At 47.5% G+C, this 13527-nt stretch overlaps 1 protein-coding gene across 1 annotated transcript in view; it reads left to right on the top strand.

Annotated features, from left to right (window-relative positions):
• Positions 1-13527, top strand: part of FGR (FGR proto-oncogene, Src family tyrosine kinase) — an 895442-nt gene that overhangs the window by 662203 nt on the left and 219712 nt on the right. Inside the window, exon 6 of the mRNA XM_075333908.1 lies at positions 10739-10837. Coding sequence (XP_075190023.1) covers positions 10739-10837 — 99 coding nt within the window. The remainder of the gene's footprint in view (positions 1-10738; positions 10838-13527) is intronic.

The raw sequence follows: 13527 nt of genomic DNA, 5'->3' as shown, positions 1-13527 counted from the left end.
AATGATTTTCAATAAAATGCCTAGTTAACCCAGAAAGGGAACGTTTTTTGACTAGTGTGGCATAGCTTAATGAGGCAGGGTCAGACGCTGTTAGGGGTACCCGGATATGTTCTGAGATTCTAACTCTAAGGGCTCTCGAGGTACAGCCGACGTAATCCTTGTGGCAAATCGTACATGTGGCCACATAAATAAGATGTGTGGTGGCACAATTAATAAATGAACTGATAGTAAAATTCTCATCTTGATTTCTCACAATGGATTTGGTATTGTACATAAACCTACAAAGACCACATCGGCTGGATCCACACTTGTAAGAGCCAGAAACGCTGAGCCAGGATTTTCTGTTGTTTTTCTCCGAGGTGTACATGCTGGGTGCAACCAGGTTCCCTATCGTGCAGGCTTTCCTAACAACTATATTCACACCTGGCTGAAGGATAGAGTCAAGTGTCATGTCTTGCATCAAAAGAGGAATGAAACGTTGAATGATTTGTTTTATTTTAAAAAAATCTATACTGAAAGGGGTGGAAAAAGTGACCCGCTTAGTGGAGTTGAAGGATTTGGGATGATCTTCCAGTAAACTACTACGGCTTCTATTCGCAGTAATGGAAGAAGCCCTGTTCAATATTTGGTCTGAGTAGCCCCTCTTTCTGAGCCTGCTCCTGATAAAACTGGCTTCTCTGTGGTATGAGACTTCAGACGAGCATAGCCTCTTAGCCCGTAGAAACTCCCCCACAGGTAGGTTCTGTAAAGTGTGGGGCATGTAGCAACTCTCAGCATGTAGGGAAGTGTTACCACTTATGGGTTTCCTATACAAGATAGAATTGATGGATCCAGTTAGGGGATCGCCAGACAAGCTGATGTCCAAAAAGGGCGCAGTTTCTTCATGATGATTCACTGTGAATCTTAAATTCAAGTTGTTGTCATTAAAGTAAGTATCAATAGCCCTTACGGCCTCCTGGGGGGAAACAAAATCACCCATCTCGCATATTAAGAGCTGGTCATCAATATACCTTGCGTACCATATAATGGACTTTATATACGGGCTAAGAGGCTATGCTCGTCTGAAGTCTCATACCACAGAGAAGCCAGTTTTATCAGGAGCAGGCTCAGAAAGAGGGGCTACTCAGACCAAATATTGAACAGGGCTTCTTCCATTTCTGCGAATAGAAGCCGTAGTAGTTTACTGGAAGATCATCCCAAATCCTTCAACTCTACTAAGCGGGTCACTTTTTCCACCCCTTTCAGTATAGACTTTTTTAAAATAAAACTAATCATTCAACGTTTCATTGCTCTTTTGAGGCAAGACATGACACTTGACTCTATCCTTCAGCCAGGTGTGAATATAGTTGCTCGGAAAGCCTGCACGATAGGGAACCTTGTTGCACCCAGCATGTACACCTCGGAGAAAAACAACAAAAAATCCTGGCTCAGCGTTTCTGGCTCTTACAAGTGTGGATCCAGCCGATGTGGTCTTTGTAGGTTTATGTACAATACCAAATCCATTGTGAGAAATCAAGATGAGAATTTTACTATCAGTTCATTTATTAATTGTGCCACCACACATCTTATTTATGTGGCCACATGTACGATTTGCCACAAGGATTACGTCGGCTGTACCTCGAGAGCCCTTAGAGTTAGAATCTCAGAACATATCCGGGTACCCCTAACAGCGTCTGACCCTGCCTCATTAAGCTATGCCACACTAGTCAAAAAACGTTCCCTTTCTGGGTTAACTAGGCATTTTATTGAAAATCATTCAACAGATTTTTCGTCATTGATAGTTACTGGTATTGAATACATACCTCGACCCCCCCGAGGTGGGAACTGGTTCCAGGCTCTCCTTCTTGCTGAGGCAAAATGGATATTAAAACTCAATTCTAGATACCCTGATGGCCTAAACTACCGATCAGATCTACGGTACATTTTTTAGGAATATCCCTGAATATATATATATATATATATATATATATATATATATATATATACACATTTACCTATTTTTGAAAAAAATATAAAAAAGGTTGTTTTGTTTTTTTTGAGGCAAAATGGATATCAACACCCAATTCTAGATACCCTGATGGCCCAAACGACCGATCAGATCTACGGTACATCTTTTAGGTTTAGGATTATTCCTGAATATATATATGTCACGCTCCCCGGGTCCTCTGCTCCGCTTCCTGGCTCACCTGCCACGCTCCCCGCTCTCCAGCCTCCATCGCCCGCGCTTCCCTGGCCTCCTGGTCCCCGCTCCCGGCGCCTGTCGGCTTCCCAGCCCCAGCCCGGCTCTGCTGCTTCCTCCTCTCAGCTTCCTGCCCTGGCTTCTGGCACCCGGGCCGCGCGCATGCGCATTAGGGCGCGCGCGCGGTCACTGACCCTTTCTTAAAGGGCCAGTGTCCACTGACAGGAAATGAAGCACACAGGTACGGGGTATAAAGGGGTTCAATGTCCAAGGGGGCGGGGCCTGATCTTCGTGTTTCCCAAGCTAGGAGTCAGGTCTCCTTGTGTTCCTGTGAGATACTTACCTCTCTCTCTTCTAGAGCCGATCCTGCATTGCCATCCGGTCCTGCCGTATCCCGAACCCCGAACGCTGCCTATCTGCCATCCTGACAGTCCGTACCATCTCTGTTCCCTGCGGTGACCCGTCATCTCGCTCCAACGGTTCCGGATCCCGCCTGACATCATCCCGGCTTCCGAACCTGAGCTCCGTCACCCGGACCACCATCAGTGACCCCGTGGTTCCAGGGACTTCTCCATTGTGCTCTTGTGCGCGGACTGTTCTGCTATCTATAGTGCTCTGGCTACCGGACTCCTTTCCCTCATCGGGGAGTTCGGCCCAGTGGATCCACCTCCCGGGTCTGCCCATCCACCTGGCCCTAACAGTAAGATCAGGCCATGGATCCCGCCGAAGCACTAGCGGCCTTGCATGAGGAACTCCAACGCCAGCGTGAAGTCCAGACCCGCATGCTGAACTTTATGACTTCCGTGGACGCCCGCTTGAACACGCTACAAGCATCGGTCACATCTTCAGCACCTCCGGCCTCCACTAGTCAATCCACGGCTCCCGCTCCCGTGGCAGCCTCCTCGGATGCTTCCAGACTTCGTTTGGCCTCACCACCCCGGTACGCCGGAGATCCCAAGACCTGCAGGGGGTTTATAAACCAATGCTCCCTCCATTTCACGCAGCTGCCGCATTTGTTTGCCTCCGACCAAGCCAAGGTCGCCTTCATAATGTCTCACCTAGAGGGCGAGGCACTGGCGTGGATGAACCCCTTGTGGGAGAAGGAGGACCCTATGACCAAGAACCTCCAGGAGTTCCTGCAGGCTTTTCGCGGCACCTTTCACGAGCCCGGACGCGCCTCCGCGTCTGCTTCATCTCTTCTCCGGTTACGTCAGGGAACTCTGATGGTGGGTCAATACGCCATCCGTTTCCGCACCTTGGCTTCGGAACTCGGGTGGAATAACGATGCCCTAACCGCCGCCTTCTGGGAAGGACTCTCGGGTCGAATCAAAGATGAGCTGGCTGGTCGTGACGTACCGTCCACCCTGGACGCCCTGATTACCCTAGCAACTCGAGTGGACATTCGCTTTCAGGAGCGGTCCAAAGAGGTGTCCCGTGAGAGACGCCCGGTACGGCATTCCTCTCCTCCGCAGAAGTCCGCCTTACTCCAGTCAACGGCATCTGGTGTCTCCGTCCATGAGCCCATGCAGATCGACCGTGTGCGACAGTCTGAACAACGTCGAGCAGAGCGGCTCGCCAAGGGTCTCTGCTTCTACTGCGGAGAGGGCACACACCTGCTACGCTCCTGTCCAGAGAGGCCGGGAAACTCCAAAGCCTAGGGTCGGTAGGAGAGGCCACCCTAGGTGCTGGGACTCTCTCAGACCCGGTTACATGGACTGTGCAAGTGACAACGGGAGAGACGCGGTTCACGGCTGAGGCGTACCTCGATTCTGGGGCAGCAGGCAATTTCATCCAGCAGGCCACGGTGGACAAGTACCAGGTGCCTGTTACTCCACTCGACAAACCCCTCGTGATTGCCTCTGTGGATGGGAGACCCCTCTCTGACACCATCTCCTGGATCACCAGGCCGGTTGAACTGCGTATCGGTGCTCTGCACACCGAGAACATCGCTCTCTACGTCCTCCCACACATGTCACATCAAATCCTGCTGGGCCTTCCTTGGTTACGGACACACGAACCTTCAGTCAGCTGGGGCACTGGTGAAATCACTCGATGGGGCTCTTCTTGCCATGAGAACTGTCTGAAGACCATACAACCCATCCGGCGACCTCCGGTTCCAGAGTCCCTACCGGGACTACCCTCAGCCTATTGGTCCTTCGCGGACGTCTTTGATAAGAAGGAGTCAGAGGTACTTCCGCCACATCGTCCTTACGATTGTGCCATTGACCTGCTCCCGGGAACTACACCACCTCGAGGACGGATATATCCACTGTCTCCAGCCGAAACAAGGGCCATGTCTTCTTACATCACAGAGAGCCTGGCAAGGGGATTCATTCGGAGATCCTCCTCTCCTGCTGGAGCAGGTTTCTTCTTCGTAAAGAAGAAAGAGGGCGACTTACGCCCATGCATAGACTACCGGGGATTGAACCAAATCACCGTAAAAAACAAGTACCCCCTGCCGCTCATCCCCGAATTGTTTGATCGGCTCAGAGGAGCTTGTGTGTTCACCAAGTTGGATCTTCGGGGTGCCTACAACCTGGTCCGTATCCGCTCGGGGGACGAATGGAAGACCGCGTTTAACACTCGCGATGGGCACTATGAATACTGCGTGATGCCCTTCGGCCTGTGTAACGCACCAGCAGTCTTCCAAGAATTAGTGAACGATGTGTTCCGGGACCTACTCTACGTCTGTGTGGTGGTATATCTGGATGACATCCTTGTCTTCTCTCCGGACCTCCAGACCCACCGAGAGAACGTGCAACTGGTTCTACAAAGACTGAGAGAGAATCGTCTGTACGCCAAGTACGAGAAGTGTGTCTTCGAACAGTCTTCTCTCTCCTTCCTGGGTTACCTCATCACCGATACCGGACTGCAGATGGATCCAAAGAAGGTCTCTTCCATTCTCAACTGGCCTCCTCCTTCTGGACTGAAGGCAATCCAACGCTTTCTGGGATTCGCCAACTATTACCGCCAGTTCATCCCTCACTTCTCTGCTCTGACTGCTCCTCTCTCCGCCTTGACCAAGAAGGGGGCTAATCCAAAGGACTGGTCACCTGCGGCCGACGCCGCGTTTGGCTCCCTAAAGCAGGCCTTTGCCTCCTCTCCTGTACTCCACCGTCCGGAGTTAAACCGCCAGTTCACCTTGGAGGTGGATGCCTCCTCCTCGGGAGCTGGAGCAGTGCTCATGCAGAAGTCCTCCTCCGGGAAGATGGTGACTTGTGGTTTCTTCTCCAAGAGCTTCTCAGCGCCTGAACGCAATTACACCATCGGTGACCGAGAGCTATTGGCAGTCAAACTGGCTCTGGAGGAATGGCGTTATCTTCTGGAAGGAGCAGTGTACCCCGTTATAATTTACACGGACCACAAGAACCTGGAATACCTGCGGTCTGCTCAGCGACTGAACCCACGGCAAGCCAGGTGGTCCTTATTCTTTGCCCGGTTCGATTTCCAGCTCCATTTCCGACCCGCGAACAAGAACGTACGCGCTGATGCCTTGTCTAGGTCTTTCATGCCCATGGAGCAGGAAGAGGAGACATCCCAAACCATCATTTGTCCAAGTAAGATTATTCCGGTGGCTCCTGTCACCCTGGCCCAGATACCGCCCGGGAAGACCTATGTCTCTGAGACTGACAGGCAAAAAGTGTTACACTGGGGCCATGCCTCGAAAACAGCCGGTCATGCTGGCCAGAAAAGAACTTGGAGTGCGATTGTACGTCATTATTGGTGGCCATCCCTTCGCACGGACGTCGCCTCTTTTGTCTCTGCCTGCTCCTCTTGTGCCAGGAACAAGACGCCCAAACACCTGCCATATGGCCGTCTTCTGCCTCTGCCTATACCCTCAGTTCCCTGGCAACACATTGCGATGGACTTTATTACGGACTTGCCATTGTCCTCCGGACACACAGTCATATGGGTCGTGGTGGATCGGTTCTCTAAAATGGCCCATTTCGTCCCTATGGCTGGACTGCCCTCTGCCCAGGAACTCGCGGACGCCTATATACATCACATCTTCCGCTTGCATGGCTTTCCATCACACATTGTGTCCGACAGAGGAACTCAGTTTACCTCCCGCTTCTGGAGGGCTCTCTGTAAACATCTGGGAGTAACTCTGGACTTTTCTTCAGCCTACCATCCTCAGTCGAACGGCCAAGTGGAACGGGTCAATCAGATTTTGACCTCTTTCTTACGTCACTACGTCAACGCCCATCATGACGATTGGTCCACGCTTCTTCCTTGGGCTGAATTCTCCCATAATCACCACGTCAGTGAGTCCTCCTCCAGTTCTCCCTTCCATGTCGTCTACGGACTTCAGCCTTCGGTCCCATTGCCTGTATCCTCTTCCTCGGATATCCCTGCTGCTGATGCGGTAGTCCGTGACTTTACAACCATTTGGGACTCAGTTAAGGCGTCCCTTGCACGTGCATCCCTGCGGATGAAGAGACACGCAGACAAGAGACGTCTGGATCCTCCGTGTTTCTCCCCCGGAGATCTCGTCTGGCTTGCTTCCAAGTACGTCCGATTGAAGTTACCATCTTACAAGCTGGGTCCTCGCTACATCGGGCCGTTTAAAGTCCTCGGCAAGATCAATGAGGTCTCCTACAAACTGCAGCTCCCGGCCACGATGAGGATACCCAACTCCTTCCACGTCTCTCTGCTCAAGCCGGTTGTCCTTGGTCCCTTCTCCGCTGCTGCCAGTCCGGCTCCTCCTCCTATTGCTGATGACGACATCTATGCGGTAAGGGATATCGTGGCCATGAAGACCGTACGGGGTCGACAGTTCTTTCTGGTGGACTGGGCAGGGTATGGTCCTGAGGATAGGTCCTGGGAGCCCAGAGAGAATGTGGGTACTCCTCTGATCCGTGCCTTCCTGTCCCGGTTGCGGGGAGGGGGGCGTGGGGGGGGGGTACTGTCACGCTCCCCGGGTCCTCTGCTCCGCTTCCCGGCTCACCTGCCACGCTCCCCGCTCTCCAGCCTCCATCGCCCGCGCTTCCCTGGCCTCCTGGTCCCCGCTCCCGGCGCCCGTCGGCTTCCCAGCCCCAGCCCGGCTCTGCTGCTTCCTCCTCTCAGCTTCCTGCCCTGGCTTCTGGCACCCGGGCCGCGCGCATGCGCATTAGGGCGCGCGCGCGGTCACTGACCCTTTCTTAAAGGGCCAGTGTCCACTGACAGGAAATGAAGCACACAGGTACGGGGTATAAAGGGGTTCAATGTCCAAGGGGGTGGGGCCTGATCTTCGTGTTTCCCAAGCTAGGAGTCAGGTCTCCTTGTGTTCCTGTGAGATACTTACCTCTCTCTCTTCTAGAGCCGATCCTGCATTGCCATCCGGTCCTGCCGTATCCCGAACCCCGAACGCTGCCTATCTGCCATCCTGACAGTCCGTACCATCTCTGTTCCCTGCGGTGACCCGTCATCTCGCTCCAACGGTTCCGGATCCCGCCTGACATCATCCCGGCTTCCGAACCTGAGCTCCGTCACCCGGACCACCATCAGTGACCCCGTGGTTCCAGGGACTTCTCCATTGTGCTCTTGTGCGCGGACTGTTCTGCTATCTATAGTGCTCCGGCTACCGGACTCCTTTCCCTCATCGGGGAGTTCGGCCCAGTGGATCCACCTCCCGGGTCTGCCCATCCACCTGGCCCTAACAATATACACTTTTACCTATTTTTGAATAACATAAAAAAGGTTTTTGTTTTTTTTTGTTTTTTTTTTCTTTCTCTGAGGTATAATGGATACCAAAACCCAATTCTAGAGATACCCTGATGGCCCAAACGGTACACTTTTTAGGAATATCCCTGAATATGTATGCACATTTACCTATTTTTGAAAGATATAAAAAAGGTTGTTGTTTTTTTTTTTCTTTTTTCCGTGAGCAATTTATTCCATTCTCTGTGAACAGTCATCTATTCATATTGATCTATTTATTCTTATAATCATGTGCTAGTAGCATAATATAATCTGGACTTATTTTTATTTCTGTTATTGTTCATATTCACATTATTTACATCCATGTGGATGGCCTTGCATCTTATAAAATCTAATGAGTCACTTGTGTGCATGTACGTGTGCATGCGTGCATGTGTGTGCATGTGTGTGCATGCGTGCATGTACGTGTGCATGTACGTGTGCATACGTGCATGTGTGTGCATGTACGTGTGCATGCGTGCATGTGTATGCATGCATATATATATATATATATATATATATATATACATATGTGTATACTTATATATAATAATGTGATTCGATTTAATGTGAGCTTCTTTTCTTCACCTGTTTTTCCCATGCAATTATGTTGCTTCCGCCCCTCCCCAGTGTCCGACTGATGGGTTAGTCTATTTTAGTAGTCTTGTGTTGCAAACGGGGCACTTATGACTAAGGACTTTTTTGTTTTTATTCAAGTCCGAAACGCGTAAAGCTCCCCCGTTATAAATACAATCTTGGGTCTCCACTACATGTTGGTTTTTAACATTTAAAATAAAGGCTACGATGTTTTTACTATAAGGAGTTTTTTTGTGCCGGATCCTTCCTTCAACTTCTTACCTCAGCCTAAAAATACAGCCTTCAGTCACCCAGGATTGTCACATCCATTAGATGTGACAATCCCGGAATTTTACCCGGCTCATACTGATTGCCCTGGTGTAGTAGTAATCAGGGAAATAAGGGGTTAATAACAGCTCACAGCTGCCACTAAGCCCTAATAAGTAATGGGAGGCATCTACGAGATCACCCCCAATATTAACCTGTAAGTTAAAAGAAATAAACACAAACACCAAAAAATCCTTTATTTGAAATAAAATAGAAAAAACCCACCCTATTTCGCCCCTATAATAATCCCCAAAACACCCAGGTCTGACGTAATCCACACGAGGTCTCACAACAATTCCAGCTCTACTAGATCTAAAGTAACAACACGCGGGCACAGAACGTGACCACCCGCTTTGACCTTCAGGTAGAAAATGACTTAGCCTCAGCAATCAGCGGTGACACCACTCAGATTATTTGCGGTCACAGGTGGAGAAAAATGGGAACCTCCCGCTGTGACCTCAAGTAACCTGAGTGATATCACCACTCATTGCTGCGGGTCTGTCTCCCCCTAAAGCTCACAGTGGGCGGTCATTTTCTATGCCTGTGCATGCACAGTCACTTCAAATGTAGCAGAGCTGGAATCGTTGTGGGACCCCATGTGGATTACGTTGGACCTGGGTGTTTTGGTGGTTAATAAAGGGGTGAAAGACAGTGGGTTTTTTGTATTTTATTTCAAATAAAGGATTTTTTCGTTGTTGGTGTTTATTTCTTTGCACTTACAGATTAGTAATGGGGGTGGTCTCATAGAAGCTTCCCATTATTACTAGGGCTTAGTGGCAGCTGTGAGCTGCTATTAACCCCTTATTACGCCGATTGCCACCGCACCAAGACAATCGGGATGAGCCAGGTAAAGTTCCGGGGTTGTCGCATCTAATGGATGCAACAATCCTGAGTGACTGCAGGCTGCTATTTTTAGGCTGGGGGGTCCAATAAGCATGAGTTTCCACATCCTGAGAATACAAGCCTCCAACTGTCGGCTTTATCATAGTTGGGTATCAAACTGGGGGGGAACCACATGCCGTTTTTTTTAATTATTTGAATAATTTTAAAAAGCTGCAAAAGGTCCCTCTTATCTTATTTTGATACACAGCCAAGATAAGCACACGGCTGGGGGCTGCAGTCTGTAGCCGTATGTTTAATCTGTGCTGGGTACCATAATATGGGGGAACCCTACAACAATTTTTTAATTAATTTATTTTTACACCACAGGTACACACACACAGCGCCTCTGATTGAAAGCTGTTAGACACGCTGTCACACAGGGTGGAGTCGTGTCTGACTGCAACCAATCAGAGACTGCAACCAGTCGCTGCCATTTGGCGGGGAAAGCAGTGTATATGTATGTAGGATAATGAGCAGTGCCGGACATAGTATTAGTGGACCCACAAGCAGTGTACAGCTGCGTGAGAGACTCGGTAAGTATAACGCACTTGCTTTCCTTCCCCCTTTTTTTTCTTTGTTTTTCCTTTTTTTTTTAAATTACCTGAGTTGCTGGACCGAGGTCGTTACCCAGAGTTCCCTGAGAACTCCGGGCCCAGGGCCGGTGCTCAGGTTCTTTTGAATCCGCACGGATCCGGACTTTTACAGTTCGGGTCCGCCCATCACTAGACATAATGCAATCGTGACTGTAGATGAGAATACAACTTTTTTCTTTTTTTTAATTTCACCTTTCTGTTGCACAGATATTATCAATCAAGGTATTTGTTAGGTAACAAGTTAACATATGTAAAGACCAAGTTGATTTTATCAAATTGGTTTCTCTGGGAACGCTTTCCAGCTCCATTCTTAGATTATCATAGAACCTATAGTTTCTTTGATTTCACATTTTTGCCAATTTTCTGTATTATTGCTTAATTAATCATTTTAACATCATGAACTTCTGCTTTGAGCTTGTTCTATACAATATATTTAAGTAACCAATATTAATAAAATATAGCTATTTGCTTTCCTTACTGTTTCTTGTTTTTATCTTTACAGTGAGGGAGACTGGTGGGAAGCACGATCACTGCGTTCTGGAGAGACAGGATACATCCCTAGTAACTATGTAGCACCCATAGACTCAATCCAAGCAAAAGAGTGAGTATTGTAGTAGTATATAGTACATAGTCAAAGGACAATAAAATACAGAGTGGGCCTCGAAATATAGAACCCTGTCTCTCTTGTATGGTCTCTACAGGATAATGGTTATTGGACCTACAGTTGAACCAGAAGTTTACATACAGTACATTATCTAAAAAGACATCTGCATGTTTTTCTCACTATCTGACATGAAATCAGAATAAACCTCTCCTGTTTTAGGTCAACTAGGAACCAAAATTATTTATATTTGCCAAATTTGCCAGAAAAATGAGAGAGCGCTAGAGATAATGTTTTCAGGCATTTTTTATTACTTTCTGGAAAGTGAAAAGTTTACATACGCTTAAGGCTGCTTTACATGCAGCGACATCGCTAGTGATGTCGCTAGCGATAGCACCCGCCCTTGTTATTTGTGCGTCACGGGCAAATCGCTGACCGTAGCAAACAAGATCGCCGGTACGCGTCACACCAACTTACCTTCCTAACAACGTCGCTGTGGCTGCCGAACAAGGGGGTGGTTCATGCGTCATCACAGCGACGTCACACAGCAGGCCACCAATAGAAGCGGAGGGGTGGAGAGCAGCGGCATGAACGTCACTCCCACCTCGTTGCCGGAGGACACAGGAACGCTGTTGTTCATCGTTCCCGGGGTGTCACACTTAGCGATGTGTGCTGCCTCAGGAGCGACGAACAACCTGCGTCCCAATCGAGCAACGATATTTTAAAAATGAACGACGTGTCAACAATCAACAATTTTGTGAGTATTTGGGATCGTTAGCGGTCGCTCGTAAGTGTCACACGCAACAACGTTGCTAATGAGGCCGGATGTGGGTCATGAATTACGTGACCCCAGCGATATCTCGTTAGCGATTCGTTGCGTGTAACGGGGCCTTAAGAGTACTATGTCTTTATGGGACAACCCATATGATGATGTCATATCTTTGGAAGCTTCTGATTAGTTAATTAGATACATAGCTATGGCTGTATTTTAATGCACACCAGAAACACACTGCTTCTTTGTGTAGCATCATTGGAAAGTCAAAAGAAATCAGCCAAGAACTCAAGGAGAATTGTGGACTTGCATTCTTGGGTGCAATTTCCAGATACATGAAGGTGACTTGTTCATCTGTACAAACAATTATACGCAAGTACAAACAAGATGGGAATGTCCAGCAATCATACCGCTCAGGAAGGAGACAGGTTCTGTGTACCAGAGGTGGACATGCACTTTGGTCAGTCATGTGCATATCAACCCAAGAACAAAAGCAAAATACCTTGTGAAGATTCTGGCGGAAGCATGTGAGATTGTGTCATTAACCACAGTGAAACGGGTACTGTATCAATGTGGGCTAAAAGGCCACTCTGCCAGGAAGAAGCCATTACTCCAAAAGAAGCATAAAAAAAACAGATTAATATATGCAAATACACACAGAAACAAAGACCTTAATTTTTGGAGACATGTCCTGTGTTGTGACAAAACTAAAATTAAACTTTTCAGCCATAATGACCATCGTTACGTTTGGAGGAAAAAGAGAGAAGCTTTGAAGCCTAAGAACACCATCCCAACTGTGAACTGTGAAACACGGGAGTGGCAGCATCATGTTGTGGGGTTGTTTTGGTGCACCAGGGAATGGTGCACTTCACAAAATAGATGGCATCATGAGGAAATAAGATTAGGTGGCAATACTGAAGTAACATCTCAAGACATCAGCCAGGAACTTAACGCTTGGGCGGAAATAGGTCTTCCAAATGGACAATGACCTGAAACATACTGCCGAACTGGTTACAAAGTGGCCTAAGGATAACAAAGTCAATGTTTTGCAGTGGCAATCACAAAACCCAGATATCAATCCTATTGAAAATTTATGGGCAAAGCTGACAAGGCAGGTACGAGGAAGGCAACCTACAAACGTAGCTCAGTTACACCAGTTCTGCCAGGAGGAATGGGCCCAAATTCCTACCAACTATTGTAAGAAACTTGTGGAAGGAGATCCAAAACGTTTGACCCAAGTCATACAGTGTAAGGGCAATGGTATCAAATACTAATGAAATGTATGTAAACTTTTAACTTTGCAGAAAGTAATAAAAATGCCTTAAAGCATTCTCTCTCTCCCTCTCTCTCCCTTATTTTTATTCTGGCATTTGGCAAATATAAATTGGTAATCTGCATTGACCTAAAATGGGAAACGTTTATTCTGATCGCATGTCAGATAGTGAGAAAAACACATATGTGCCTTTTTAGATAGTATATGTCAATTTGTAGTTTCAACTGTATTTCATTAACCCCTTACCTCCGCAGCTAATTTTCATTTTTACATCTTCTTACAAGAACCATAACTTTTTTATTTAAAGGAAAAAAAAGTGTTAGTGAGATGAAATGGTAAAAACAATGTTATTCCGGCATTATATTTTATGTTTTGTTTTTATGGTTTTCATTACAGTATATAATAAAAATGACTCAAAAAAAATAATTCTCCAGATCAGTATGATTATTACCAAATTTACATAGATTATTTTCATTTAAGTCAGGGTGTCAAACTTGGCTGGGTAAATGGGCAGCACATAGAAAAAAAATAATTTGACAGGCCGCATCTTTTTGCAGGATTAGATGATATTTTCAGCGATACCATATTTCTTTTCTATCCAACTTTTTGATAATTTTTGGAACAATTTTGATGTTTTCTTTCTTT

The sequence above is a fragment of the Anomaloglossus baeobatrachus genome, chromosome 2, assembly GCF_048569485.1.
Source record: "Anomaloglossus baeobatrachus isolate aAnoBae1 chromosome 2, aAnoBae1.hap1, whole genome shotgun sequence".
Taxonomy (NCBI): domain Eukaryota; kingdom Metazoa; phylum Chordata; class Amphibia; order Anura; family Aromobatidae; genus Anomaloglossus; species Anomaloglossus baeobatrachus.
This window is presented reverse-complemented; position numbering and strand designations above follow the sequence as displayed.